The 26,883-nt window shown below is 33.1% G+C and overlaps 1 protein-coding gene across 6 annotated transcripts in view; it reads right to left on the bottom strand.

Annotated features, from left to right (window-relative positions):
* Positions 1–26,883, bottom strand: part of Braf (B-Raf proto-oncogene, serine/threonine kinase) — a 184,900-nt gene that overhangs the window by 34,187 nt on the left and 123,830 nt on the right. For 4 of the 6 annotated variants that reach the window (XM_076832505.2, XM_076832515.2, XM_076832549.2 and 1 more), the window contains 9 exons: positions 26,091–26,239; positions 24,990–25,109; positions 19,146–19,305; positions 14,859–14,894; positions 14,494–14,530; positions 9,960–10,096; positions 8,610–8,727; positions 6,103–6,187; positions 5,088–5,264 (listed from right to left, as the gene is read on the bottom strand). In XM_076832505.2, the coding sequence (XP_076688620.1) occupies positions 5,088–5,264; positions 6,103–6,187; positions 8,610–8,727; positions 9,960–10,096; positions 14,494–14,530; positions 14,859–14,894; positions 19,146–19,305; positions 24,990–25,109; positions 26,091–26,239 (1,019 nt within the window). The remainder of the gene's footprint in view (positions 1–5,087; positions 5,265–6,102; positions 6,188–8,609; positions 8,728–9,959; positions 10,097–14,493; positions 14,531–14,858; positions 14,895–19,145; positions 19,306–24,989; positions 25,110–26,090; positions 26,240–26,883) is intronic. The other 2 variants (XM_076832524.2, XM_076832531.2) reach the window with 1 other exon arrangement.

Genomic DNA, 26,883 nt, shown 5'->3' with positions numbered 1-26,883 from the left:
TGGTATTAAAAAAAAAAAAGGAAATAGTGAGTCAGTAGTATGTAGAACACTATGATCAGAACATAATATTTACTAACCAGTAAAGAGGTTCAAAATAAGATTGAAGAAGGCAAACCCAGTATTATTCCATACTTAAAAACCAATAACAAAACCACAGTGTAGAGTATTATAATACACAATTAATGAAAGGATACATAACATACATCAATGTATTAAAGATATCTCTTGATGGTAGTTTACTGGTGCTTTGTGTTTATATTCTCTGAAATTTTTGTAATGTTTTTATATTTCCTTGTAATAAAATTTGCCTTGAGGGCTGGGGATGTGGCTCAAGTGGTAGCGCACTCGCCTGGCATGTGTGCGGCCCGGGTTCGATCCTCAGCACCACATACAAACAAAGATGTTGTGTCCGCCGAGAACTAAAAAATAAATATTAAAAAAAAAAAAATTCTCTCTCTCTCTCATTCTCTCTTAAAAAAAAAAATTACCTTGAAATTAAAAACTGTATAATATATAAATCATTCAAGATCTCACCATATCATTTAATGATTTACTGCTAATCATTTTTCAAAGTCTATACTTATAAAAAAGTTATAAAAGTAAAATTTAACTATAAAATCTTTTTTGTTATTAAAAGGAAGAAACAATTAGTGCTATATCTCCGTCATAGCTGCCCCCATCCTGATCCTTTTTTGTCATTCCTGGAGGCAACCACTGCTGAACTGGTACGTGTTAATTCTTATTTCAACACTTTTATTTTTTTTTTTTATACATAGGTGTGCACCATTTTCAAAAAAAATCCCCAAATTTAAAAAATGCTGTTTAAAAAATTTTAAGTGGTTTTGTGCAGCAGCTACTTTTCAATTAACTTTATATTGTATTGCTTTTAACTGTTCATTTCTTTTAACTGTTATTCTACTATATATATGTGCCAATATTTTATTTACTGTTCTTCTACTAATACAAACTATTTTAACAGTATGAAATTATTACATCTCTTCCTGAACACATCTCTTAGAACAAAAACTAGTGTTTCTGGAGATATAACAAGCATTTTTCTGTTCTTACAGATATGCCCTCAGTGTGGTTTGTCCCATTCAGAATGTCCCAGTGATCAATTTCCCTAATTTTTATGAACATTTGATCTTGTCAAAATTTAGGCATTCTGCCAATTCTAGCAGGTGAAAATGATGCCTTTTTGTTTTACCTTGCATTTTCCTTATTATCAGCATCCTCTTCTCCAAAAATCATTTTTACTCTAAGTATTCTTTGACTAATTAGAATTCAATTACTCTTACAAGTTCATCATCTTTTCAATTAAAATTCACCTTTTATCTTCCTTTCATAAGGTTTATTTATGAATAAAGGAGGCAGATACTCTTCATTGTTTAAAAAAGCCAGTTGCAGTTTATCTCAAAATTCTTTTTAATTATCTTATTTTCAGAATATAATGCTTCTGTGAGCATATCACCAGGCCATGACTTTCTCTATGTGCTTCCCTGATTTAACATTTAGTACATTTTCTAGTAAAGCTAAATTAAAAACTATACCCTCTGAAATTATAAGTCCTACAAAGAAATGGCATGATGTAGTGATCATACCTGAAATTTCTTTAATGACAATATTCTCAAAATAACTTGGTCCTTAGCCTGAATTAATGACTGGCAGGTGAGAAGATGATAAAACAGACTCGATAAATTTTGACTCCTAAATATAGAGTTAATCTATAATTATCAATTGTAAGAATGGCTTTGTTCAAGTGACCCTAGGATATTCTTTCCTGTCTCTGAAGTACTTTAAAAAAAAAAAAGACAAAATCACCCAGGAAAAATGTCACCCATTAATTGTTTGCTTATAGTCTGTAGCCCACCAATAAAGATAACACCACTGGAATGTCACAGTGGTTCTGCTTTTCTAATTATTGAAGATTTTATTTTTTAAGTGGTCACAACCCAGCAATGGGTTAGGGTATTCCTGTTTTGCTTATGCCTTGGGACTTAAGAATAAAATGTGTTGTACAGTCAAAAAAGATAATTTTAAATAGAACATAGAAAACATTCAGGGGGCAGACTATTCTGAAATTAGGGCTTTGTAAAAGTACACTGTTAAGTGGACTTAATTGTTAGTGCCACCATGCGTGGCACAAAGCCATTTTTTTTAATATTTATTTTTTAGGTGTAATTGGACACAATGCCTTTATTTTATTTACTTGTTTTTATGTGGTGCTGAGGATCAAACCCAGGGCCTCACACGTGCTAGGTGAGTGCTTTAACACTGATCTACAAACCCAGTTCCCACAAAGCCATTGTAATAGGAGAATTTTCAACCTGTCAAAGTCTTCAGGAATGTACAATGTGTTGGTACATTTATCCAGAAGCATATAACCATCTTATAAAAAGAAACAAAACAAAAAAAAGGCCGGGGGTGGGGAAGAAGCTGTACTTTATTTGGTTAATTTTAAGCTTGTAATAAAAAGTAAACTCTGCTAGAGGGTCTACGGTTTATAATTTGTACTTTTTCAGGTACTAAAATCTAGGATAAATCTGATGGAAATGTGTGTGTGCGCACGCGTGTGCGTGTACACATATTTATATATATATACACACACACACACATACACATATATACACACACATATATATACATATATATGGGGGGAGAGAGAGAGAGAGAATGAATGTGTGTGTGAGGCACACTCATTACAGAATGAGAACAATTTAAAAATGTAAACAAAGTGTTTTGGAGTAGATAGACTGCATAATTTTAAACCATAAAGTGATGGAAAAATATCACCTTTTCCCTGACAATTTTCCACACTACACAATTCCAAAATGATAGTGTTCTTTTCTACGGTCACTTGTTTTACTTGTTTTCACTGGTACTTCATTGCCCTTTCGCTGTTGCTAGATTTTTCTTTTAAATTTATTTTGAGACAGGCTCTTGAAATTTTAAATTCCTCATGCTGGCCTTGAACTTGAGATCCTATTGTCTCAACCTCCCAAGTAGCTGGGATTACAGAAGTGTGAACTGTGTCTCACTAAAAACAACTTATAATACTGTATTTTGCTGCCTCTTTATATCATAAACCCTTTTCCCTTCTATTATTCACTTTTATTACTTCTTTGGCTGTTATTTATTTTCTTTGACATTTCTCAGTTTTGATATGAGAAGAATTTGGCTTTTCTCTCTTTTGGAAGACAAACCTATCAATAACAAAGAGTTATGTGTAGTCATGCATTTCTTCATGTCACAGATACCTATTGTGCACCTATTCCAGGCCAGGCCCCATTCCAGGCATTAGGCATAAAGAAACAAACAAAACAAAGCCCCGCCCTTATACAGTTTACATTCTAGTGAAGGGGGCAGACAATGAGAAAAGCAAGTTATGTGGGATTGGGTGTTAAACAACAAAACAAACAAACAAGGGTAGGGGCAATAGAGAGTGACATGATGGGCGGGAGACCTGTTATTTATCTAAAGTGATCTGAGAAGGCATGTCTTAAAAAAAAGAAGGGATATTTGAAAAGAGAATTTAAGGACATTTGTAGCATAAGTATATTAAATAGAAAAGAACAAGTACAAACGTGCTGACAGAGCATGCCTGGCCTGATAAAGAAACAGGAAAGAGATCAGTGGGGGGAAAGAAAATAAGTTTTTTTTTTTTTGTCTGAATGTTTATTGTTTTTGCCATGGTTTACTCCTCAAATTTAGATTTGAACAGATACAGATTCCAACTTATCTGAAAGGGTGAGAGTGTTTTAAGTTTAGTAGACAAGTAGAACTATTCTAAATAAAGTAATAATATGCAGTATAGCATTTTGGCTGAAAATAGGTTTGTAAACAGTCTAAAATTACAGATATATTACCTGGTTTTGAGCCAGGGAAGGTGGTGAAGAGGGAATACTTAAGAACAAGGTCCAGTTTTTAGTCCTGGCTCCAACACCTACTTTCTATAAGTGATTTTTTTTTTAATATTTATTTTTTAGTTGTAGATGGACACAATCTCTTTATTTCATTTTTATGTGGTGCTGAGGTTTGAACCTAGTGCTAGGTAAACACTCTACCAATGAGCCACAACCCCAGCCCCTGCATATATCCTTTTATTCTAATTTTATAATAATAATAAAAAAAGCATAGTGGTTTTTAGGGAAAAAATGCTGGTACTGGAAATCCTGAGTTAGACAACTTTTCTGCTATTTATTAAATGTGTGTCCTTACACAAGTCACTTAAAAGACTGTTTCCTTATTTGTAAAAAGAAAATAAAAATATCTACTTCATAACATTAAAGGACAACCTATGCATGTGAAAACAATTTGTATACTACAAAATATTAAATTAGGATATTTTTAAAGTATGCTTAGTTTACTTTATTGAATTTCATGTGTTTTCAAAATTTAATTTTATATTTTGGTTTACCTATTTATTTGCACTTAAGAGTTATATGCAAAATTTATCTTTTAAGTCAGTTCTCCATTTTAAGCTATGCAAATTTTAAAAATAACTATATTTTCAATTATGCCACAAAATTTTATATATATATACATATATATATATATATATACACACACACATACATATATACACATATACATATATATCTCTCTAAACCTGAAGCCCTCAAAAAGAATGAGAATGAGGATTTTCATTTTAACTTCTTAAATGACCTATTTGCAATAAAAAATTTGGGCACTTAGTGAAAATGATTTGAAAGGATAATTAGCAATTATTACATATACATATAAGTATATATACATATACATATATACAATTGTTAAATAACTTTTAGTTTAGTTTATTTTTTTATCTATTTTTGTTTCCTGAGTCTCTACTGCTTACTTAAATCACTGAATGTGAAACACTCAGCTGTATATTTACTATGAAATTATTGGTATTCGTCACTGTAGGTTTTGATGACTGCACTAGGGAAAGACTGCTTTATATTTCTGTATCATATTGCTAGTCATTAGTGTCCTTATACTGCTGAACAGTAATTTAAAATGCAATCCAAAAGAAGTATCAAGTCTTTAAAACATCTTCAATTGTCTTCAAAAGGAATTTACAAGAGATTTAACAGAATGGAACTTACTCCATGCCCTGTGCAGTTTGCCGTGCAATATCTATAAGTTTGATCATTTCAAATTTGGTCTCAATGATGTGGAGATGGTGATATAAGCTGGAGCCCTCACACCACTGGGTAACAATAGCTAGTTGTGGCTTTGTGGAATAGCCCATGAAGAGTAGGATATTCACATGTCGTGTTTTCCTGTAAAAGTAAAGTGATGGTAAATAGTAAATGCCAATAAACTTTAGCAATTCTTAAAAGGGAGTCAAAGTAGTCAAGCAGTAAAATGAACAGAAAATGGTATTAAAAAAATAAAAAGCATTATAAGTATATATTTAGATGAATTATCTAATTAATTATCTAATCACCCATCCTATTCAGAAATGTCTTTTTTAAAAAATATATCTGACAAATAAGCAGAGGTTGCTTAATACCTTGAATTTATGGGAAGCTCACTAATTGAATAGAGCTACCCTACCTGCTTTTCTTCTTAAACGGTTCTAGTATTAGAAAGTTTTCTTGTGAGACAAAATCATTTTCCTCCAAACTCCACAACTTTCTTCCCTTTTCTTTCTAACAGTCTTCTCTGGATTAATATTCTCAGTTTTGTTGACTCCCTGTCTTTCCAAATTACAGTTCTAGAATCTTCCCCACTTAAGTTGTCCTACTTTGAACTTACTCTAATTTGTAAATGTTCCATAAGTTCTAGGCACAGGAGTAAATGCAATCTCTAAAAGATATTCTGAAACACTTAGAATTTTGAGAGCATTATTTCCATAAGTGAAACTACCATTTCACATGGTCACAATACTATATTTTCATTACTTCAGTCTAGAATTAAGTTTTCTATCAGCTGTACCAAATAATATGAATACCACTTAAAAGAATAAGCTGAACGAAAATAAAATTAGACATCCTATGGCTCTATATACTTATTCATTTTGAGTAAATTGTAAAGCTAATAGTGGCTACCACCAGAAAACAGAAGCTAATAATAATAACTTCTTTCTCCTAAAAACAGTAATTTGCATACGCTCACCTGAGTACTCCTACTTCATTTTTGAAGGCCTGTAACTGTTGAGGTGTGGGTGCTGTCACATTCAACATTTTCACTGCCACATCACCTAAAAGGTAATCATCATTCCAAATGTCATTCCAATTTAAAAAATTTAAAACTATAAAACATTCTTGGGGATTTCCACTAATTATAATAACTGTAAATCCATAACACTGTTAAACTACAAATAAATTATGCCTGTCTAAACTGCATTAATTTTTGAAGGATAAAAATGAAATTAACAGCAATACTCCTATACTAGTATTTCAAAAGACCAACCCCCAAATAGACAACCTTGTTTTCCCTGGAAATTTAGTTTAAGTAAGTACCCAGAGTATTTTTCCAATTATTTAACAATACTCAATGAGATATATTTACTAAATGAACACTGAAACTAGAGATAAGAGTCCCAGTGGAGCTTAGCTTAAAGTTGAAAACTTCAAACTTCTTTATCAGAGCAGTTAACATTATGTACAAAGTTATGGATTATTTATGATGCTTTTCATTAGAAAAATGATTAAAATTATAGCTAATTAAAAAAAGTTTATGTAAAACAGCTATAACTCTTACATACTACCATTAAAAGTGAAAATTGGTACAACCACTTTGTAATATTGCTGGTAGTATCTATAAAACTGGACATATGCACATCATATGGTCCTACAATTTTCTCCAAGGTATGTATACCCAGCAAAAATAGATTTATATGATCTCTGAAAGATATAAAAAAATATTCATAGCAACATCATTGGAATAGCATCAAACTGGAAACCATCCAAATGCTCATTACACAGTAGATGGAAGAAGAAATCAGCTTACACATTGAAAAATTGACAGAGAGAATGAATGACTTACAACAATAATACAGATGAATCTTGAATACAACATAAGGGGCCAGACACTGAAGGGTACATGCTGTATGATTCCTGTTGCAGTCAGGTTGGTAGCTAACCTTGGGGAAGGAGTGACTGGAAAGGGGCATCAGGGGAGCTTCTAGTATGACAGTAATGTTCTGTTTGTTGATCATGGCTATCTATTCACTTTTTGAGATTTCAGCTACTTGTATACTTACATGCACTTTTTTATATGTACATTAAGCTTTTACATATATATATTATTGATTTCTCTTAATTATCAATATAATACAACATTCATTTTATCAGTGGTACCATATAACTTACTACCACTTAAAACCAATGTTTAAAAACATTTTGAAAGAACACAGAAAAAAATTACCATAATGCCACTCACTGACATTTTATATATGAATAATAAGGCTTATATATGAATGCAGTGTGAATATTTATGAATATATAAAAAATGAGAAATATAGTAAAATTCTGATAGAAATTTTTTATATTATATATATAACATATATGGGGTATTACACATGCTGCTTTTATACAATTTAATACACCAAAGACACCTTCCATATCAATAAATGTAATTCTAGCATATCATTTGAAAAATCCTATACAATCATGTATGGATCCAATTTATTTATCTATTTATCTAATCAATTTTTAAATTTTCACTTTGCATTCTTACTAAATCTTTGATGAATATACTTTTATACATGACTATCCATTCCTGTCCCATTACTTCCTAAGGATGTCATCAATATACATATTGCCAAATTATATATAATAATAATGTTTATAATAATACAAATAATGGCTCAATACACATACTGCCAAATTGTCTTATAGAAAATTTGTAACAATTTATTTTCCCACCAGCAGCACTACAATCACATCTCTAAATATGGTCAATTTAAAAAAAATCTGTTCATTCACTGGGCGTGATGACACACACCTGTAATTCTAGCAGCTCAGGAAGCTGAGGCAGCCTCAGCAGTTTAGCAAGGCCCTAAACAACTCAAGGAGACCCTGTCTCCAAATAAAATATATATTTGAAAAAAGGGCTAGGGATGTGGTGCAGTGGTTAAAGCTCCTGGGTTCAAACTCTCGTATTAAAAAGACAAAACAAAACAAAACAAAAAACAGAAACCAACCCAGATTTTGGGGAACAGCTAATCTGGAGAATCTTAATTTTAAAAAATTATTACTGCAGTCAGGTGAGGTGCCACATGTCTATACTCCCAATTACTCTGAGGCAGGAGAGCTACAAGTTCAAGGCCAGTCTGGGTAACTTAATGAGACCCTCTCAAAATAAAAATAAAAAGGGCTGGGCATATAGCTCAGTGAGAGAACAACTGTCTACCATGGGCAAGGCCTTGGGTTTGATCCCTAGCAACACAAACACAAATAAATAAATAATTAGTAATATAATGAAAGGAGTTCCGATTGCTGTGAACCTAGGTTTTATTTCCCATAATTCTTGTTACAGTTTGGGAGAACTTCTGCATCTGATGAAAATAGTTTAATGATGCAAATAGTGAGTATTCTTTGATTTTTAAAAATCAAAATGGTTACACATATACTATTACTGTGAGACTTGTGACTATGTCAACAATATTACATACATACCATGCCACTTTCCCTTGTAGACTGTTCCAAATGATCCAGATCCAATTCTTTGTCCCACTGTGATCTGTCCATCAGGAATCTCCCAATCATCACTTGAATCCCGTCTACCAAGTGTTTTCTTGATAAAAATAGTGCAAAAGTCAAGTTAGGCCAACCAAACAAAAAGGGGAAACCTTATGTTCCACGTGAAGTATATTAACCTAAGCCTGAGAGGAGCAAGATGAGGAAGATAATATCGCTTCTTTCACCAAAAGCTGAAGAAATAATAGTTAAAAGTATGACTAGGAGCTGGGGTTGTGGCTCTGTGGTAGAGTGCTTGTCTACCATGTGTGAGGCACTGGTTTGATCCTTAGCACCACATAAAAATAAATAACTATCTATCGACAACTAAAAAAAAATTTTTTAAAAATATGATTAAATATACAAAATTAAGCCAAGTCAGACTTGGATAGAAACAATTTATTTAAAAATGAAAATTATTTATTGAGCATGTGTGAGAAATGCCTATTATTAAAATTAATAAGAAAAACCAGCTTTGTATTATTTGGAGGACTATAAGGGCAAGATAAATATTATGTATTTGTGATAAGTTTTTGCCTCCAAATACCTAAAAATTTAACCTAATATGTTATAGTAACAGGAGACAATTTTTCTAGTTATTTTTTTCTAGTCAGAGTTAAATTTTCTTATAGATCTGAACTGGTCTCTCTCTAAAAAAAAAAAAAAATCTATCTCTCTATCTATCCATCTATCTATCTATATCTCCAATTACTTTGGTAGGGTTAAAGGATCATCTTCCCAACAAGTAGCAGAAAGTTAATTTTTCAAATAGGGAAAAATGTCACTTGGTAGATTTTTGAACTGTAGTTCAGCCTTTAGAATATGTATGCTTAATCATGCTTTCCAAAACTTTATTTACTCTTCTTTCCTCATTTTATTTTAGGTACTGGGGTTTGAACCCAGGGGTGCTTTCCACTGAGCCACGTCCCTCAGCCCTTTTATTTTTCATTTTGACACAGGGTCTTGTTTAGTTACCGAGGCTGGCCTCAAACTTGCTATCTTTGTCTCAGCTTCCTGAGTAGCTGGGATTACAGGTGTGTACCACTATGCCTGGCTCTTTTTTCTTATTAGAAACAGAATGCTACTGTTACTCTTCCAAAACTGCCTTTTACATTAGAGATGAAAATGAAAATTGGTGTGGTGGGAATATGCTTAAGCAAAAATCAACTGTTAAATTTGATAGGGGAATTTTTTATCATATACAGATATAACATATCTAAAAGTGACATTTATGTGGCTCTGATTTCAAAAAAGAAAGGACTCCAGTGAAAAAAAGATAAATATTCTTACCATCCTATTCCTGTCTTCTGAGGAGGAAGATGACTTCCTTTCCCGCTGAGGTCCTGGAGATTTCTGTAAGGCTTTCACATTAGTGAGTGAGCCTGGTAATGAGGCAGGTGGGGTTGCAGACAAACCTGTGGTTGATCCTAAATTAGGGAAAATGTATCCATTAAGGAGGAGCAAGGGAGTGAGTTCCTTTATCAGGGGGTGCACAAAGTGCAAGGGGGGACTTAGATTTGGATTTAAACTTGTCATTAAAATGTAGTATATGTTCAAATACTGACCTTTTGAAAAAAACAAGTCAAAAGAGGCCTATTGGTGATTAGTACTATTTTTTTTTTTTTTTTTTTTTAGTTTTCTGGCCAACTTAATTACAATTTTAAAACATCTAATGATAGATATATTATTGGTTTAACTTTTCCTAGTCCAAAGTCTAGGGGAAAAAATTCTCTTAATAAAAAAAAAAATTGTGTCTTTGAAGAAAAATTTAAAAAGTGAAGTCAATTAAAAAGCCTATATAACACATATTTAAATAGAAACTTTTCATTGTACTACTTCAATAGCCAATCAATATTAAAAAATATGGAAACTCCCCAATGGAAATATTTTCTAATGTTACCTTAATATTGAAAATATAGGGCTTGTTCATATTAGCCACTAATATTTAAATACAACCCCAAACTATAAGTTTTACTACTTAAGAAATATTGATCAGTGTCAGTAGTTCCTGGAGGTTTTTTTTTTGGACTAATATAGATTATTTGTTACCTTTACAACAAAATGACTGTAAGCAAAGCCAAGTAGGTTTCCTTAAAATTTTCTGAAAATCTCTGCATTTATAAGTGACTATATGTTATGGCCTTTTAGGCAAGTTACTACAAATGCCAATATTTTGTATGCCAAGTAAGCCCAAGGAGTACTCTTTGGAAGTGGACTCAGTTGGTAAGATTAGAACCTTTCTGATGGGCACATTTCCAAATACTGACTCAGTGGTAAACATCCTAAGTCTATGTAGAGTTGCATCTGGTTCAGAGGGGCTCAGGACAATGAGTCAGGCTTGAATACAACTGAATAGGACTAAGATTTCTAGGCAATATTTATATATATATATATATATATATATATATATATATATATAAAGTCTTCAGGTATATATATATATATATTTAAAAGATTACAACTCATATGGTAGAGATGAGACCATAGTCTTTCAAAGAACAAGGATGTCAAAAAAACATTTCAATGTTAAATATGGGCTAGGTACAGGGGTGCACCCTGGTAATACCAGGGACTCAGAAGGCCAAGGCAGAAAGACTGCAAGTTTGTGGCCAGCCTTGGTAACTTAGTGAAACCCTGTCTCAAAATAAAAACAAAAAAGGACTAGGGATGTAGCTCAATGGTAAAGCACCCCAGGGTTCAATTTCCAGTACCAAAAAAGAGAAATATCTTAATCTTTCTAAGTGATTATCCCACATTGCTCCTTCCTTTCTTTAAAAAAAAAAAAAAAAGTTCAATCTGGGTAGAAATTTTACCATTGTTACATCATACTATAATAGCATGTGAAATTTCCATGCTCTCACAGGCAGTTTTCTAAAATAAAATGGTGTCTAACTTGTCTTTTAATTAGAGCATAATCCATTTTCTGCCTGCCATTGATATTTTCAACACCATATTAGTCTTAATCGCTTACCCAGGTGACACAGTTCTGGTCTACTTAGTAACATTTTATTCTTTAGTTTAATCATATTATTCAGTACAGGATGAAATTCAATCCCATTTCATGGATTTTTCAGAGTAACAGCTGGGCTGAGAGAGCAAAACTGAAAACACCATTACTACATGGTGGAATGTGATGGACATTATCTAAAGTACATGTATGAAGACACGAATTGGTGTGAATATACTTTGTATACAACCAGAGATATGAAAAAATTGTGCTCTATATGTGTAATAAGAATTGTAATGCATTCTGTTGTCATATATAAATAAAAAAATTAATAAAAAAAAGTAACAGGGGGATGGGGATGTAGTTCAGTGGTAGATCGCTTGCCTACCATGTGTGAGGCATTGGATTCAATCCTCAGCGCCACATAAAAATAAATAAAATAAAGACATTGTGTCCATTTACAACTATTTTTTGAAAAAGTATTGATCAAGAGTCAGTAAATATAATTCCTTTTTTTTTTTTTTTTTTGCAGTACTAGGGTTGAACATAGTAGGGATGCTCTACTACTGACCTAGCCAGGGCCCTTTTCGTTTTTTTTTTTATTTTGATAGGCAGGGTTCCCCTAACTTGCTGAGGCTCTCTTGTCTCAGCTCCTTAAATTGCTGGGATCACAGGTATACACCACTGCACCCAGATAATTCTTTAAAAAATATTTGTAGCCAGACATCTGTACCAACTTTGACTTCAAATTTTAAAAAGTCAGTTTAAGAACTAAAATATGGCAAAATAAAAGGCAGAGTAAAATTATACTGCTAACTTTTTCTTCCTATTAAGGTATAATTAGAGTATAACTACTCTGAGTTTCTGAAGTATTCTGAAATATCCAAAATATAAAATCTTTCTGTTTTAAAAACAATTCCCTATTTTTTCATAAAATATACACATCCCATATTGGGGCAAAGAATGAAAACAAAACCCAAAATGCATTGCTGATATTACAAAATTAAAAAAAAAAAGCCAAAAGCCTAAAAAAATATTTTTAATAGGGGTTTCCATTTATATTTTAATTTTCTTAAAAACCACAAAAATTGTTAACAAATAGTTAATCAAAGTTATCACCTACATTAAAATTTAAGGAATCCATATTGAAGATCCCTCCCATCTTATTTGTTCCCACCCACTGAGTTTAAGTTATCAAGACCAAGATGTAATAGTGTAACAAATAACAAGATGGAAAAATCTCAGTTCAGATTTTTTTTTCTCTCTTAAAAATTTATGACAGACAGCATACAGAAAACTTGTAGTAGTGAATATGTGTGAGAAGCACATTCAGAGCATTCCAGCCAGGCCAAGCAGAAATTCAGTACTGAAAACTCTCACACTTACAAACACACGCTGTGAGGGTGAGGCACAAACAGCATCTGTAGTTTATATTTAGTTTGCTTTGGGTGAAAACAAGAAAGAAGAGCCCAACTACCTCTGAACACTGGGCCAGGCTCAAAATCAAACACTATTTCACTGGGGACAGAATGTAGGAGGGGACTGGGAGTCCGGGATTGGTATTTCCGAAGACAGCGCATCAGCTGGTTCAAGGGGGCTGTTAGAAGAGAAAGAGAGGGGCAGGCAAACACAGGAAGACAGACACACAGAAGAAATGAAAGAAGTCATGGGGAATAAATAAGATGAATTGAAGCCCGCTTCACAAAATAATTCTGGACTTTTTTCTTTAACCTGCTTATTTTTATAAAATCCCAATCATTTTTTAAAAAGTGACTCATAAAAAGGACAAGAAATGCCACTTGATTTTAGATTCTAAGCAGGCAGTGTTTATGACAAAGTTAACTCTGTGATGCTAACATGATGGCAACATTTAAATGCTTGATGTATTGGGCAAAATTATCAAAAGCCACAGCTATTAAGACATATGAAAGTCAAACTGGCAGCAACATTAAATTGGCAGGTTCATGGAATAACAAACAGAAGAAAAACCCTTTGTATAACTATGTGCTCTAGTCAATACCAAGTCCAGAGTACATTATGCAGGCTTATTATTTTGGTAGCTTCATAGGTGTACAGAAATATAACAAAAGATGGTTTATACAATGTTTACTTAGAAAATATCTCTGAGTCTGGGCTTAGATATTTTGAAGATACAGAAGGTCACAATGAAGAGACCAGCTCTGTCCATGATACTGCAGGTCTTCCTTATTAAAGAAATACAGAGGACCTCCTGCAAGAAAACTTCAAGGCAGTCTTAAATACCATCTCTGAGAAAACATTAAATGGGATAAATTCTTATAAAAAGTTTTTTCTTAAGCGATGTTTCTTAAGATAAAAATTCTGAAAGATACAGCAATTTCTGTTTGCTTGCTTTATTTACTATACTAATCCAAGGATGAGCTTTTCCATTCTGGGCTAGCTATTCAATAAAAGGTACATTTCAAACACTTCCAGAAAGTTGAAGGGAAGTGTCTGACAAACTAAGGAGCTCTGGCAGGCAATCCAAGTCATGATTTAGCAAAATCAAGTTTTAAGTATGAGTGGAGGACCCCAAAGGAAATTTATCAATTTCCGTTTAAGAGAGGTAGAAGTTAACGAAGTGGTTAAAATAATTAAGGACTTCTTCTTGATACAATATATAAGTTATAGAAGGTACATTTAAGACTACCTTTTGTGTTTTCTCATTTCCTATTCATGTCAAGAATTAGTTAAAATTAGCAATAAATGATAAATACTACAAAAATTTGGGTTTTCGCTACTTATTTTTCTCTGTGTCTGTGTTTCATGAAAGAAGCAAGTATAAAGGAGATAAGCAGCAAAGCAATTGCATTTTTTCCTGAGCATTTTTTTTTTTTTTAAACTGAACTCACTACTTACCTCCATCACCACGAAACCCCTGGTCTCTAATCAAGTCCTACAAATAAATAGTAAAGTATATTTATTCAAAGCATATGGTAAGAAAATAATAACAACATTGAATTTTCACTCTACATTAATAGAAAGATTAATTCAAAATAACACCTGTCTTACAATTACTTCACAAAACAAAGAATATGAAATTAGCTAGTGGACATGATAAAAATCTAAATTTTGAAGTACTTGTCAACCTAACCCTATAACTGAAAGGCTTTTTAGTCCTGATCAAATGCTGAAATCCATTTCAGGCCATTCAAACCAATGGCTTCATCAATCCTTAAAGAAATTCTACTGGCACATATTAAGAGCCATAAAAATGTCCATACCCTTTGATCCTGTAATTCCACTTCTGGGAATTTTTCCTAAGGAAATAATTCAGAAGAAAAAATGATATGCACAAAGATGTTTAGTGCAGCATTATCCATCATACTAAAAAGTCAGAAATAATTATTTCCCAATGATAGGCATTTTGACAAATTATGGTTAAGTAAGTTATGGAGTATCAATTTAATGAAGTATTATGCAACCTTGAAAACAATAATGAAGATTAAATCATGAAACATATTCACAATATGATGAAAAATACAAAGTTAAAAGTACACTGAATACCATCATAAAATATGGATGCACAAGGACATACTACAAAAGAGAGAAAAAGATTGAAATAGCTCAAATAAGAATTTTATTAAATTTGTCATTTTTATTAAAATACAGTTACATTTTTATTAAAATACTACAGTGTTAGTAGGAGGGAAGTCACTCTGTTGTACAATTTGGACCTTGATAGGCAGAACTTGGATTAGTTTGCTTACTCAGTTTAATTTAAATGTGAGGGATTGAATGGCCCCAAATGTATCTAAAAAGGCCCTTTGCCAACAGGCAGCTTTTTGTTTGCTAGCTAAAATAAAGAATATTATTTATAGGTATATTTCTGTCATGTTCAATGTATCACATAAAGTCTTCAACATTTTCTACAGAATAATCAATAAATACGCATATAAAACTTCAAACAAGGTGCTAGGTATTAGGGGTGTCGCTACCAATAAATACAAAATTCTGGTAGTCTCATTAACTTTCTGTGGTTTTTAAAGTTTATACTCATTGTAAGAGAAATGTACACTCATGAAAATTAAATGATATAATTACAACAACTTAAAATATTATAGAAGAGATATCAGTTTGTTGCTAAGTTACTGTCAACCAAGTGCTTTTGGCAATAAGATTTTTAGTCCTACATAAAGGATTTTATCATTGGGGAAGCATTTGAAGAAATGTCTAAGGGAGGGTTGGAAAAACAGGAGTATAGTTAAGGGCCTTCTAGACACAAGGACACATAAGAGAAAGGCCATATCCCTTTCTTTTCGCTGCATCTACCCCGAAACTTACAACAACTATGAACTGACCAAATTTGGCTTTCTCCACTCTTACAATCTACAGCTAGTACCAACATAAACTTGCATTTTTCAATCTCAAATGTGTTCTTAAAACTCCTCGACAATCTTTTTACTTGTTCCAGGTTAAACAGGATGTTCTAGTTTCCAAATCTGATTATTTCAAACTTTCTCCCACTCCCTTGTAGTTTCTTCTCTTACAGCATGATAAACAAAAACCATCAGAAGAACTTTTGGTCCTGCCTTTACATCCATAAATATTTGTATAATAACATAAGCTATAATTTCTGAATTCTTATGTACTGGGCATAAAAAGAAGTGTCCAGGTAAGCACTATTAGTTGGAAAATAAAGTCATACAGTTTATAGAGAGCTATATCCATCCATCTTTAATTCCTCATAGCTTGTGCAGGACATCATTATCTATTCTTCCTCTTCTTTCAATTCCCTCCTTTACTACTATACAGTATAATGGGTAAGCATAAGAAAGGAAGGCCAGGTTCAAATATACTTATCAGCTGTGTTGTGGTCTTGGTGTACTCTTTTTTTTTTTTTTTTTAAAGAGAGAGTGAGAGAGGAGAGTGAGAGAATTTTAATATTTATTTTTTAGTTATTGGCGGATACAACATCTTTGATGGTATGTGGTGCTGAGGATCGAACCCGGGCCGCACGCATGCCAGGCGAGCGCGCTACCGCTTGAGCCACATCCCCAGCCCCTGGTGTACTCTTTAATCTCTGTAAATTTATCATCCTCTCTCACTCTTACTTTATTCTAATTTTCTTAACAGTGAACTAAAGATAATAATAGTACTTAACCCATGAATTTATATGTGGCTAGAATAAGAAAATTTATTTATAGCACTATCACAGTATCTGGTACACAGTAAACATTCATAATTAGTAGCCATTTTACAGATTCTTAGGAATCTTATCTTGAATTCACTAATTTATAGTCTCCTTTCCTTCAACTCGCTATCTTGACATCATTGCTACTACTTCAGTTTCAGCTTTTACTGGCTCTTGTTTAGAATACTGCAAAAGCCACATTATTGACAATCTTGCCTTTAGATGTAATACCCATTCATCTATCCTCCATGTGAGCACTTTTTCGAAAGTCTAGAGCTGATATCTCATACTCCTAATTCCCTACCTGGTATACTTAATAAACTCCTACTCAATCATCTTTTACAATCTGGCTTCAATGTTATCCTTTCTCTGTTAAATATTCCTACATCCAATGAGGTAGAGTTTATTATTCTCTAAACTCTCATTAGATATTTTGTGATTATTTATTTGTATGTCTGATTCATCCACTAAAACTGTGACTTCTTTAAAGGCAAAGACCATGTCCCAATTCATCTTTAATTACTAATTGCCTAGCTCAGAGTCAAAAGTACATCTTTTTAGTGGGATAATAGGTGACTGAACATGAATGAAATTCATACTTTATCTTGTAATCAATGGTAAATCACTGAAATTTTTTTTTCAATATTTTCTAGTTGTTGATGGACCTTTATTTTTTTTATAAGTGGTGCTGAGAATGAAACATAGTGCGTCACACAAGCTAGGCAAGCGCTCTTCCACTGAGCTACAACTCCATCCCCTGAAAGTTTTAGAATAAAGTAAGAGAGGATGATAAATGTGTTATGAAAATTATTTTGATGATAGTATAGATAAATCAATGGAAGGAAATCCATTTAGGAGATAAATGTAGTAAGTACTTCAAGTGGGAAATATAAATTTAAATGGTTGTGGCAATAAGTGAGAACCAGTTTGAGACACACATGAAAAGGAAAAGGTAATGGCTGATTATGAGAAAGAGGAAAAGGCAAGATACAGAGAGATACTTTGAAAGTTCAATTATGAGAGATCAGGAGACCAGTAGTCACAAGAAGAGAATAAGAGAAACAATTTAAAAGGACATTAGTTTTAACAGTAAAGATAACAAAAGGCTGAGGCAGGATTGTCAAGTTGGAGGCCAGCCTCAGTAACTTAGTGAGGCCCTAAACAACTTAGCGAGACCATTTCTCAAACAAAACAAAACAAAGGTTTGGGGATGTGGCTCAGTGGTTAAACACCACTGGGTTCAATACCCTGCACCCCCCCAAGCCCCCTCAAAAGTAGTAAAGATGAAGATTAAAATTTTGGATACAATGAGAACAAACCGAGATTAGAAATATAGTTTGATTTCTTATTTCACAATCTCCTTATTTCCATATTTTCCTTCCCTATTTACTAGTTAAGGAAAAATGGCACAAGAGGAAAGCCACTTACTTGAGCCACCAGTGGAGAAAAGGTTTTATAGTAAAATATGGGAAGAAAGTCTGATTTTTGGATGGAAATTAAAATTTATGATAAAGTTTTATTTATTTATTTTTTGGTACTGGGTTTTAAACCCAGCAGCACTTATAACCACTGAGCCACATCCCCAGTCCTTTTCATTTTGAGACAGGTTCTCACTAAGTTGCTTAGGGCCTCACTAAATTGCTGAGGCTGGCCCTTTACTTGGAATCCTCTTGCCTTAGCCTCTTGAGCTGCTGGGATTACAGCCATCATACCCAGCTTGTAATAAAGTTTTTGTTTTTAACATTTAATAAAATTTAACTTATAGTTTCAACCATAACTAATTCTTTTTTTAATATTTATTTTTTTTAGTTGTAGTAGGACACAATACATTTATTTTTGTTTATTTATTTTTATGTGGTGCTGAGGATTGAACTCAGGGTCTTGCACGTGCTAGGCGAGTGCTCTACCGCTGAGCCACAACCTCAGCCCTACACTAATTCTTAAACATACAAAGAATCAAGTTTTGTGGTTAGAATGCCAAGCTTATGGCAGTACCATCTGAAACTGTTAATTTCATATATAACTTTTACAGCATAATCATAATCAATTTTATAAGAATTTTAGAGAAGTTCATGCATTCCCAAGGACCTCTATCAATCCTTTTGATATTTACACTATTTTCATTTGAAGATAAAACTTTTACAGGGATAGTGTCATTAAGGAAAATGTCAGAGTAACTCTAGTTTGGCACCAGTGAAGTATTTAATATCATCAGAGAAGATGACAGGCTTTTCTGACCTGTGATTCATATAAAGCCCAGTATTTAAAATAAATGATAAATGAAAGATGGCACTTGTTTCTGATCTACCTTATAATTATAACAGGAAAATAAAGAAGCAGACCTGAAATTTCAGTTCTAGCAATGCTATATACTTACATCAATATTGACAGGTTCTATTGTGTTTATATGCACATTGGGAGCAGATGAGGATCGGTCTCGTTGCCCAAATTGATTTCGATGATCTTCATCTGCTGGTCGGAAGGGCTGTGGAATTGGAATGGATTTTGAAGGAGACGGACTGGTGAGAATTTGGGGCCTGGAAAAATCAAGTCATTGAAAGATAAGATAAAGAGCAACTGTACAGAGACAATAATATTAAATAATGAAAGATATAAAGATTTTCTGTTTATCAGAAAAATCTTTAAAATAAAGCACTGATATTCCAGCTGAAATAGCTTTATAAGAAACATTAAAGAGGACTAACAGACCTACAACTAGAACTGCCAAAGTTGCTATGTTCAAGCAGAACCTTCAGGAAATATCAACAGGAACACTTGATTCTTACCCAGAAAACTTAAAGGAAATCTACAAACAGCTAGAAATTACCAATGATTAATCAGCTGAAGAAGCGGGTCTTCTTTTTAAAGTTATAGAAAAATGTTCTAGTTAAGAGATTGAATAAAATCTATTTTTTCTAACTTTGCATTTCTTGAGAGCTGAAATTACTTAAATGAAAAAAATTATGAACAATATTAGGAAATTATAAATATTTTGGGAATGTAATCTGTACACTTCAGGACCTGAAAAATGTACCTGCTGCCAAACACCTAAGTTGTACGAAAATTTTAAACAATATCAAAAGATCATTTCCAAATTCAGAAGATGATCTTCACAGTACCAGGATTTTTCTCATTTTGAAATTTTTATCATTCCCAATGATTGATATCAAAGACACAAGAGAATCATAAAGATTAAAGCATTTATTTTTTAAAAACTGGTTTTTAATCAAACCACCAAAATAGGTTACAGGGTGACCTACTTTGATACTGTAGATAAATAAGGAAGTATGATTTTTCACTGGCCCTAAAACAAACTTGACACAAAAACCCTAAAGTTCTGAGGATAGACCATAGCACCTGTAAGAAGCCCACGTTCCTCAGAAAAGGTATCTACAAGTGCAGGGAGGATCACTTGGTAGAAGATTCGGCTGTCTCACTGAGCTCCACCATCAGGACCAATGAAGTGCTAATAAGCTCTTTACATATATTTGTTATCATTCCACCCATCTTACAAAAGCTCTCTAAATGATCAGCATTATTTAGTAGTTATTAGGCCAGAAAGGCAGTGATGAGGGAATAAAGCATTTTGTGACAGGAGAGGGTTTGGAGAGGAATGGTAAGAAAATATAGAAGGAAAAGAAATGGATAAAGGTTTGAAAAGCAAAGAAAGTTCAGTAGTGACAAAATCCTCCAAATAAAATGTCAACAGAATCTGAACCATGCCAGTTTATATCCTTACTTCTCTTTTTTATTTTTTTCATTTTGCTTTTTTTTAATTAGTTGCTCATGACAATACAATGATCTTGACACATCATACATTTGAATCAAATGGGGTATAAATTCTCATTTTTACATCCTTACTTCTCTGAGCACACAAATAAGCACAATTATTAAGGACAGAAGAAAATTTTTGACTTTGCATGCTCATTTTAATTACATGAATTCATATATAACTGATATATAAATAATAAGACATTAGGTACTAAAAATTATTATCAGCCTAATTATAGGCAAGACTTATGGAACTAAATTTTGGGAATATTAGCATGTTTCACTTGGGTCCTTTTTATGCTTTCTGGTTATTGAGAAATATTTGGTTTGTGACAGAGCCATCCCATTTCTTGCCTTAGGCTACAAATATATGCCCTTTGCTAAGGAAATGTGAGAGAAGTAAAACAATGAAAAAATCACATTAGTTAAAACAAAACAAAACAAAACAATGAACATAACAAAAAACCTGGAAAGTGAACTGACAGCTAACTGCTACTTATAGTCTGATGGTTTAAAGTTTTAGGGCAAGCACATACTTTATTAATTTTTTTTTTAATTATACATAGACACAATATCTTTGTTTTTTGACTTTTAAGTAGTGCTGAGGATTGAACCCAGTGCTCCACATGTGGGAGGCAAAGGCTCTGCCACTGAGCCATAACCTCAGCCCAGGCACATACTTTAAATCAAGTCTTAAAACTGGAAAAAGCCCAAATTAACTAGAACTGTATAGGTTAGTCTAATCAATGCTATAATTGATCTGGTATGGGCAGAAGTGGCAGTAAATCTTTCTTGAAACTTAGGACAATGACAGAAACATATTGGATGACAAATCAGAGATATGTACGCAAAGAATATGATCCAGAGGCAAGAAAAAAAATCCTGAATTTAATTTGGCAAGTTTCATTATCATATCTAAAGAAAAGAATGTATATATTAGAAAATGAGAATATCCAGGTGTGGTGATGCATGCCTGTCAATGACTTGGGAGGCTGAGGGAAGAGGACTGAATATTTGAAGCCAGCCTCAGCAACTTAATGGGACCCTCAACAACTTGGGAGACCCTGTCTCAAAATAAAAAATAAAATAAAATAAAACTGGGGATGTAGCTCAGTGGTAAAGTGCCCTGGGGTTCAATCCCCAGTACCAAACAGATAGAAAAAGAGAATGACTACCCATTATATAAAATCAAAGACATTAATATCACCTGGAAGGGAAGGTGTGTTTTGATCCACAGTCACCTAGTCTTGAGGACAGGTATACATTGCAATTTTGGACAATACCTCAAGTTATCATATCCTGGTGTATTAAATATCTTATATTGCCTCTGGATCATATTCTTTGCATATATATCTCTGACTTGTCATCCGGTATGTTTCTGTCATTGTCCTAACTCAGTAAGTTTCAAGAATGATTTGCCAAAAAAAAAAAAAAAAAAAAGAATGATTTGCCACTTCTACCCATACCGGATCAATTATAGCATTGATTACACTAACCTAAACAGTTCTAGGTAATTTGGGCTTTTTCCAGTTTTAAGACCTGATTTAAAGTATGTGCTTGGGCTGGGGTTATGGCTCAGTGGCATAGCCCTTGTCTCCCACATGTGGGGCACTGGGTTCGATCCTCAGCACCACCTAAAAATCAATGAACAAAATAAAGATATTGTGTCCATGTATAATTTTTAAAAAAATTTTATTTAAAAAGTATGTGCTTGCCCTGAAACTTTAAATCAAATCAGTCTATAAGTAGTATTAAAATTAGTACTCTGTACTAATTCCATGCTTGACAAAACCATCATAATTTGGTTTCCTATAAATATCTTCTGAAAGAATGCCAGCCCATCCAATATAAGAAGCCTGATTTATATAACAGGCATATTTCTTACAGAAAGAATTACTGGATATTCTGATGCAGTCTATCCTGACTTTGTTTAATGTAAATCAGTATATTCCTACATTAATATTCTCATCATTTCTGGGAATGGATAAAATTGAGCTTCCATATCTGGGAAATTTTTACCTGGACCAAGGTAATTTATACCCTGTGAAGTACCCTGGCAGACATCCAACTGGTTTTTACTCAATGACAATGTTACATTACCCTGATGCAAACTTCTTTAAAGTGGTACCAAGTTTAAAATAAAAAAATTTAGCACTGTGTAGTATATTACCAATAAGTCAGACCTAATTTTCAAGCTAGAATATTTAAATTTTGAAGCAAAGTAATTACTTTTGATAAGTGATATGCAAATTTTAAATGTTGGCTTTTCCTAAATGTATACACTCTTAAGCATTTTTAAGAAGTAGAAAAGAGGCTTCTCTAATTTTGTACCAAAATTTTTCCAAAATTTCTTGATTACATCTGTTATGACACTTGCTTTATTATCATTATGACTGTTATATCAAGACTAAAAACAAAATGCAAGTGAGTTCCAATACTGAATATGACCAACTTTTATCTTTACAGAGGCAACCATCTACACCATGACATAAAAGCATCAAGAAAATGATTTAAATAAGTTTGAACATCTTATTCATTTGCTCAAGACCAGAATCTACTTCAGTTATGAATAAAATATTTGTGGCATAGGCATATGTTTTCTTAAGACAGCACTCCTTCCTGAATTGTTACCACTGCAAACCTTCAGAGAGGCCAAGATAATTTCATTATGGTGTTCTGTAACTCTGCTGAAAGAACTGGGACCTCTCATTAGAAAGTCATCATGGTCTATAGACTCTGTCAGAAGAAAATGTCATAGCCAAAGGATTAATTAAAAACCCAAACACACAATAAAAACATTTTTACTTTATTGTCTTAAAAAACCCACAGAGCTGCATACAACTAATGGCAGAGCAGTAGGAATAAAATGAGTTCAAAGAATTGTTATAACCTAACAAAAGAACACAGTGGTTGCATTTTCTGGTGTTCCAAATGGACAAATACACCCACTCATTAACATATAATTCTTTGCTAAATTTTCTAACTTATGAGACCTCCAGGAAGGTTGGCTTCACAAAAATTATAGGTCTATTAGAAGTGTCAACTTACGATTATTTTTATCTATATAGAAGTCTAGAGAAATATCACATTATGAAGAGTGGGAGGTAGTAGGGTAAAAACTGACAATATTTCTGAACTAAATTTCTCTGGGATATTCTATAGAAACTTTTTTTTATATGCTTCCAGATATAAGCATACACAATGCCATCTCAAATTCAGTAGGAAAAGAGTAAGCAGACTTGAGTAAGAGCCAATTACTAATACCCACTTAACTCAACAATACCAGGTCTCTCTCTCTTTTTTCCACTATGAATCTTTTTTTTTTAAATTTTTTTTTTAGTTGTAAATGGATACAGTATCTTGATTCTTATTTATTTATTTTTATGTGGTGATGAGGATTGAACCCAGGGCCCCACAAATGCAATGCAAGTGCTCCACTGAGCTACAATCCCAGCCCATCTACTATGAATCCTAAATATAAGATACTTTGGCACTGTTTTTAAAGTCTTTGCTTTGTCTTCTACAACTAACGATACTATTAATTTCTTTCTTTTGCACTGTAAGACTATCCATACCTTCTCCCACTCCAATTCAGATCTTCGTTGCTTCTCAGTCTTTACTACCTAGTTGGCAGCCACAAACCCAGCCTTGTCCCTTTCATGTGTCAAATAAATTCCAGCCTAAATTCCAAGACTATCTATAATCTGGTCTTATACTTGGCACTTCTCAAGATAAGTCTTTCTTTGCTAGGTCTTAATCCTGCCATTTTTATTCCTTTTTTTTTTTTTTTTTGGCACTGGGAATTAAGTCCAGGGGTGCTTTATCACTGAGCTACATACCCAATCCTTTTAATGCCTCCACTGGCCTGGAACTAGCAATCCTCCTGCTTCAGCCTCACAAACTGCTGGGATTATGGGCATGTGCCACTGTGATCAGCTTTCATTCCTTTCATTTATGTTTCTTCTCCATTCCCTATCACCATACTTTTATTTCCTAGGTTTACTCAGATTGTAGTAATTCTTTAAGGTCTAGTTCAAATCCCATCTTCTCCATTAGTTTTCCTGAGCATTCTCTCTTATACTACTCTCCCTTTTCTTAACATGAAAATACCTATCCTCATTTCACAATTTAACATACTCTTGGAAACTGTATATTACAATATGCTATCTTTAAATTATTTGCAAATGTTTTATATGCTAATGCAACTTTTATAAAAGAAAGTAATATAGTTCTGTATCTAATATTATCTAAAAATTATCTGTTGTCTGATTTTTTTCAGATCTGGTTCTGAAAGTCTACAACCAGCTTTAATCCCACTTGTGTACAAATGCATGTAAATATCTTAATGATGAGATAAGTTATTTGAAAAGAGAATTCCTTAATTTACCAATTCGAGTGCTAGAAGGCAGTTCATATAGCATGTCACTGAACAGCAGGAGTCAAATCATACCCAATAGAGTCTGAGGGGGGTGCAGAAGGGGATGATCCAGATGTAAGGGCAGTCTCTGCTAAGGAGGCCTCCTCCTGTGGTATTGGGTGGTGTTCAAAGAACTTGGAGACAAACAGCAAACTGTGAGGCAAAAACAAAACAAAACAAAACAAACCTAACTTGTGCAAAACCCAGAAGCTTCAGTACATCAGAATACATAGTTATTGGAAAATATGAGATCAAATTCCACTTTGAGAAATAATTGTTAAATTTTAATTAGTTGTATTTTTTTAAAGACTTATTAAAATATTACATTGTGTTTTCAAAGGCAAGCTCAGAATCTATAACTAATTGTTCTTGTCAGCAAATTTCTACATATTAGAAGGGGAAAAATCATGCTTCATAGTTAAAGAATTAGAAGAACAAGTATCTATTGCTAATTAGATTATATTATTATAATTTACTTTAAAGTATGGAGTTAAATACTATTTGCTCAGGAAGTGATCAGGAAATATACAAGACCTTAACAGAAGAAACAACAATAAAGACAGAAAAGAGATTATAACAGATTCAGACTAATCTATTAGAAAAACTCCAGCATAAAGCGAAAAGAAATTTTAGGAAGGAATAAACTGAGTATGAAGATTTTATATCTTACTTTTAAATAAACTGGGGAAGGAGGCACAAAGTGAGGGAGAAAGAGAGGGAGGGAGAAAAGGGGAGGGGGAGAGAAAGAGAGAATATAAAAGTAGTTCACAAAATAAATCACAGATTAGACCCCAAACTATAATGGTCAACTTAATTGAAATGACACATCAGGTCTCTTCCCACAAACTATCCAAAAATGATTTCTACGAACTAGGGGTCTTTATTAATTAAAAGAGAATATAAAATATAAATAAAATGTATAGCTGAACCAGAACTACAATTTGGGAAAGAAGTTCTGGCATTTCCATGTTACTGTACGTTACAAGCTATTCTCTAATCATACTTTAAAAAATTCCTTGTAAAAACTACACTGGACAGAAAATCCTTCATGGACTTTCAAAACAACTAGTTTTATAATATGAAAATTTAAATGTAAAATGGTAGACAGAAGAGAGGTTCTTTTGGATTACTTACTCAAGTTGGTCATAATTAACACACATCAGTGGAACCTCTGTACTACAACGCTGGTGAAATTTATAACCACATGTTTGACAGCGGAAACCTTGGAAAAGCAGCTTTCGACAAAAGTCACAAAATGCTAAGGTGAAAAAAGTTTTTCGTACCTACAAAGTAAAAAAAAGCAGAGAATTTCAAAAGCTTGCAAGAACCCTTTTAGAAATTAGCATATTTAACAAAGTCTTAATACATTTATATCATAAAAACTTACATTCTAAAATATAAACATGAAAACCAGAGGGTTCAAGATAGTAGATGGGCTGGGCATGGTGGCACATGCCTGTAATCCCAGAAGTTTGGGAGGCTGAGGCAAGAGGATTGTGAGTTCAAAGCCAGCCTCAGCAAAAGTGAGACATTAAGCAACTCAGTGAGACCCTGTCTCTAAATAAAATACAAAAATAGGGCTGGGGATGTGGCTTATTGGTTGAGTGCCCGAGTTCAACCCTGGGTACTACCCCCCAGTTAAAAGATAGTAATGGGCAACATGCATTTATCTTCTATCCCAACACCCAAATTAAAAACTCAGAAGTCAAGAAGAATGATAAACAAAAGACTAGTAAAAGATTTCAGCTTGACAACATAAATATAGAGGCAGAAAAATCAGAGAATAAAGGCAAAATGATGGAGAAAGAAGGGTATAATTTAATTATTGTACAAAGAGGAGAGAGAAGGAATGCTGACTGGTGTTGATGAAACAAGAACACCAGTTACAAAGATGTCCAATGGAGGCCAGGCACGGTGGCACACGCCT

This window comes from Callospermophilus lateralis, chromosome 1 (assembly GCF_048772815.1).
Source record: "Callospermophilus lateralis isolate mCalLat2 chromosome 1, mCalLat2.hap1, whole genome shotgun sequence".
Lineage (NCBI taxonomy): Eukaryota > Metazoa > Chordata > Mammalia > Rodentia > Sciuridae > Callospermophilus > Callospermophilus lateralis.
Note: the sequence above shows the minus strand (reverse complement) of the source record. Positions and strands in the feature narration are given on the sequence as shown.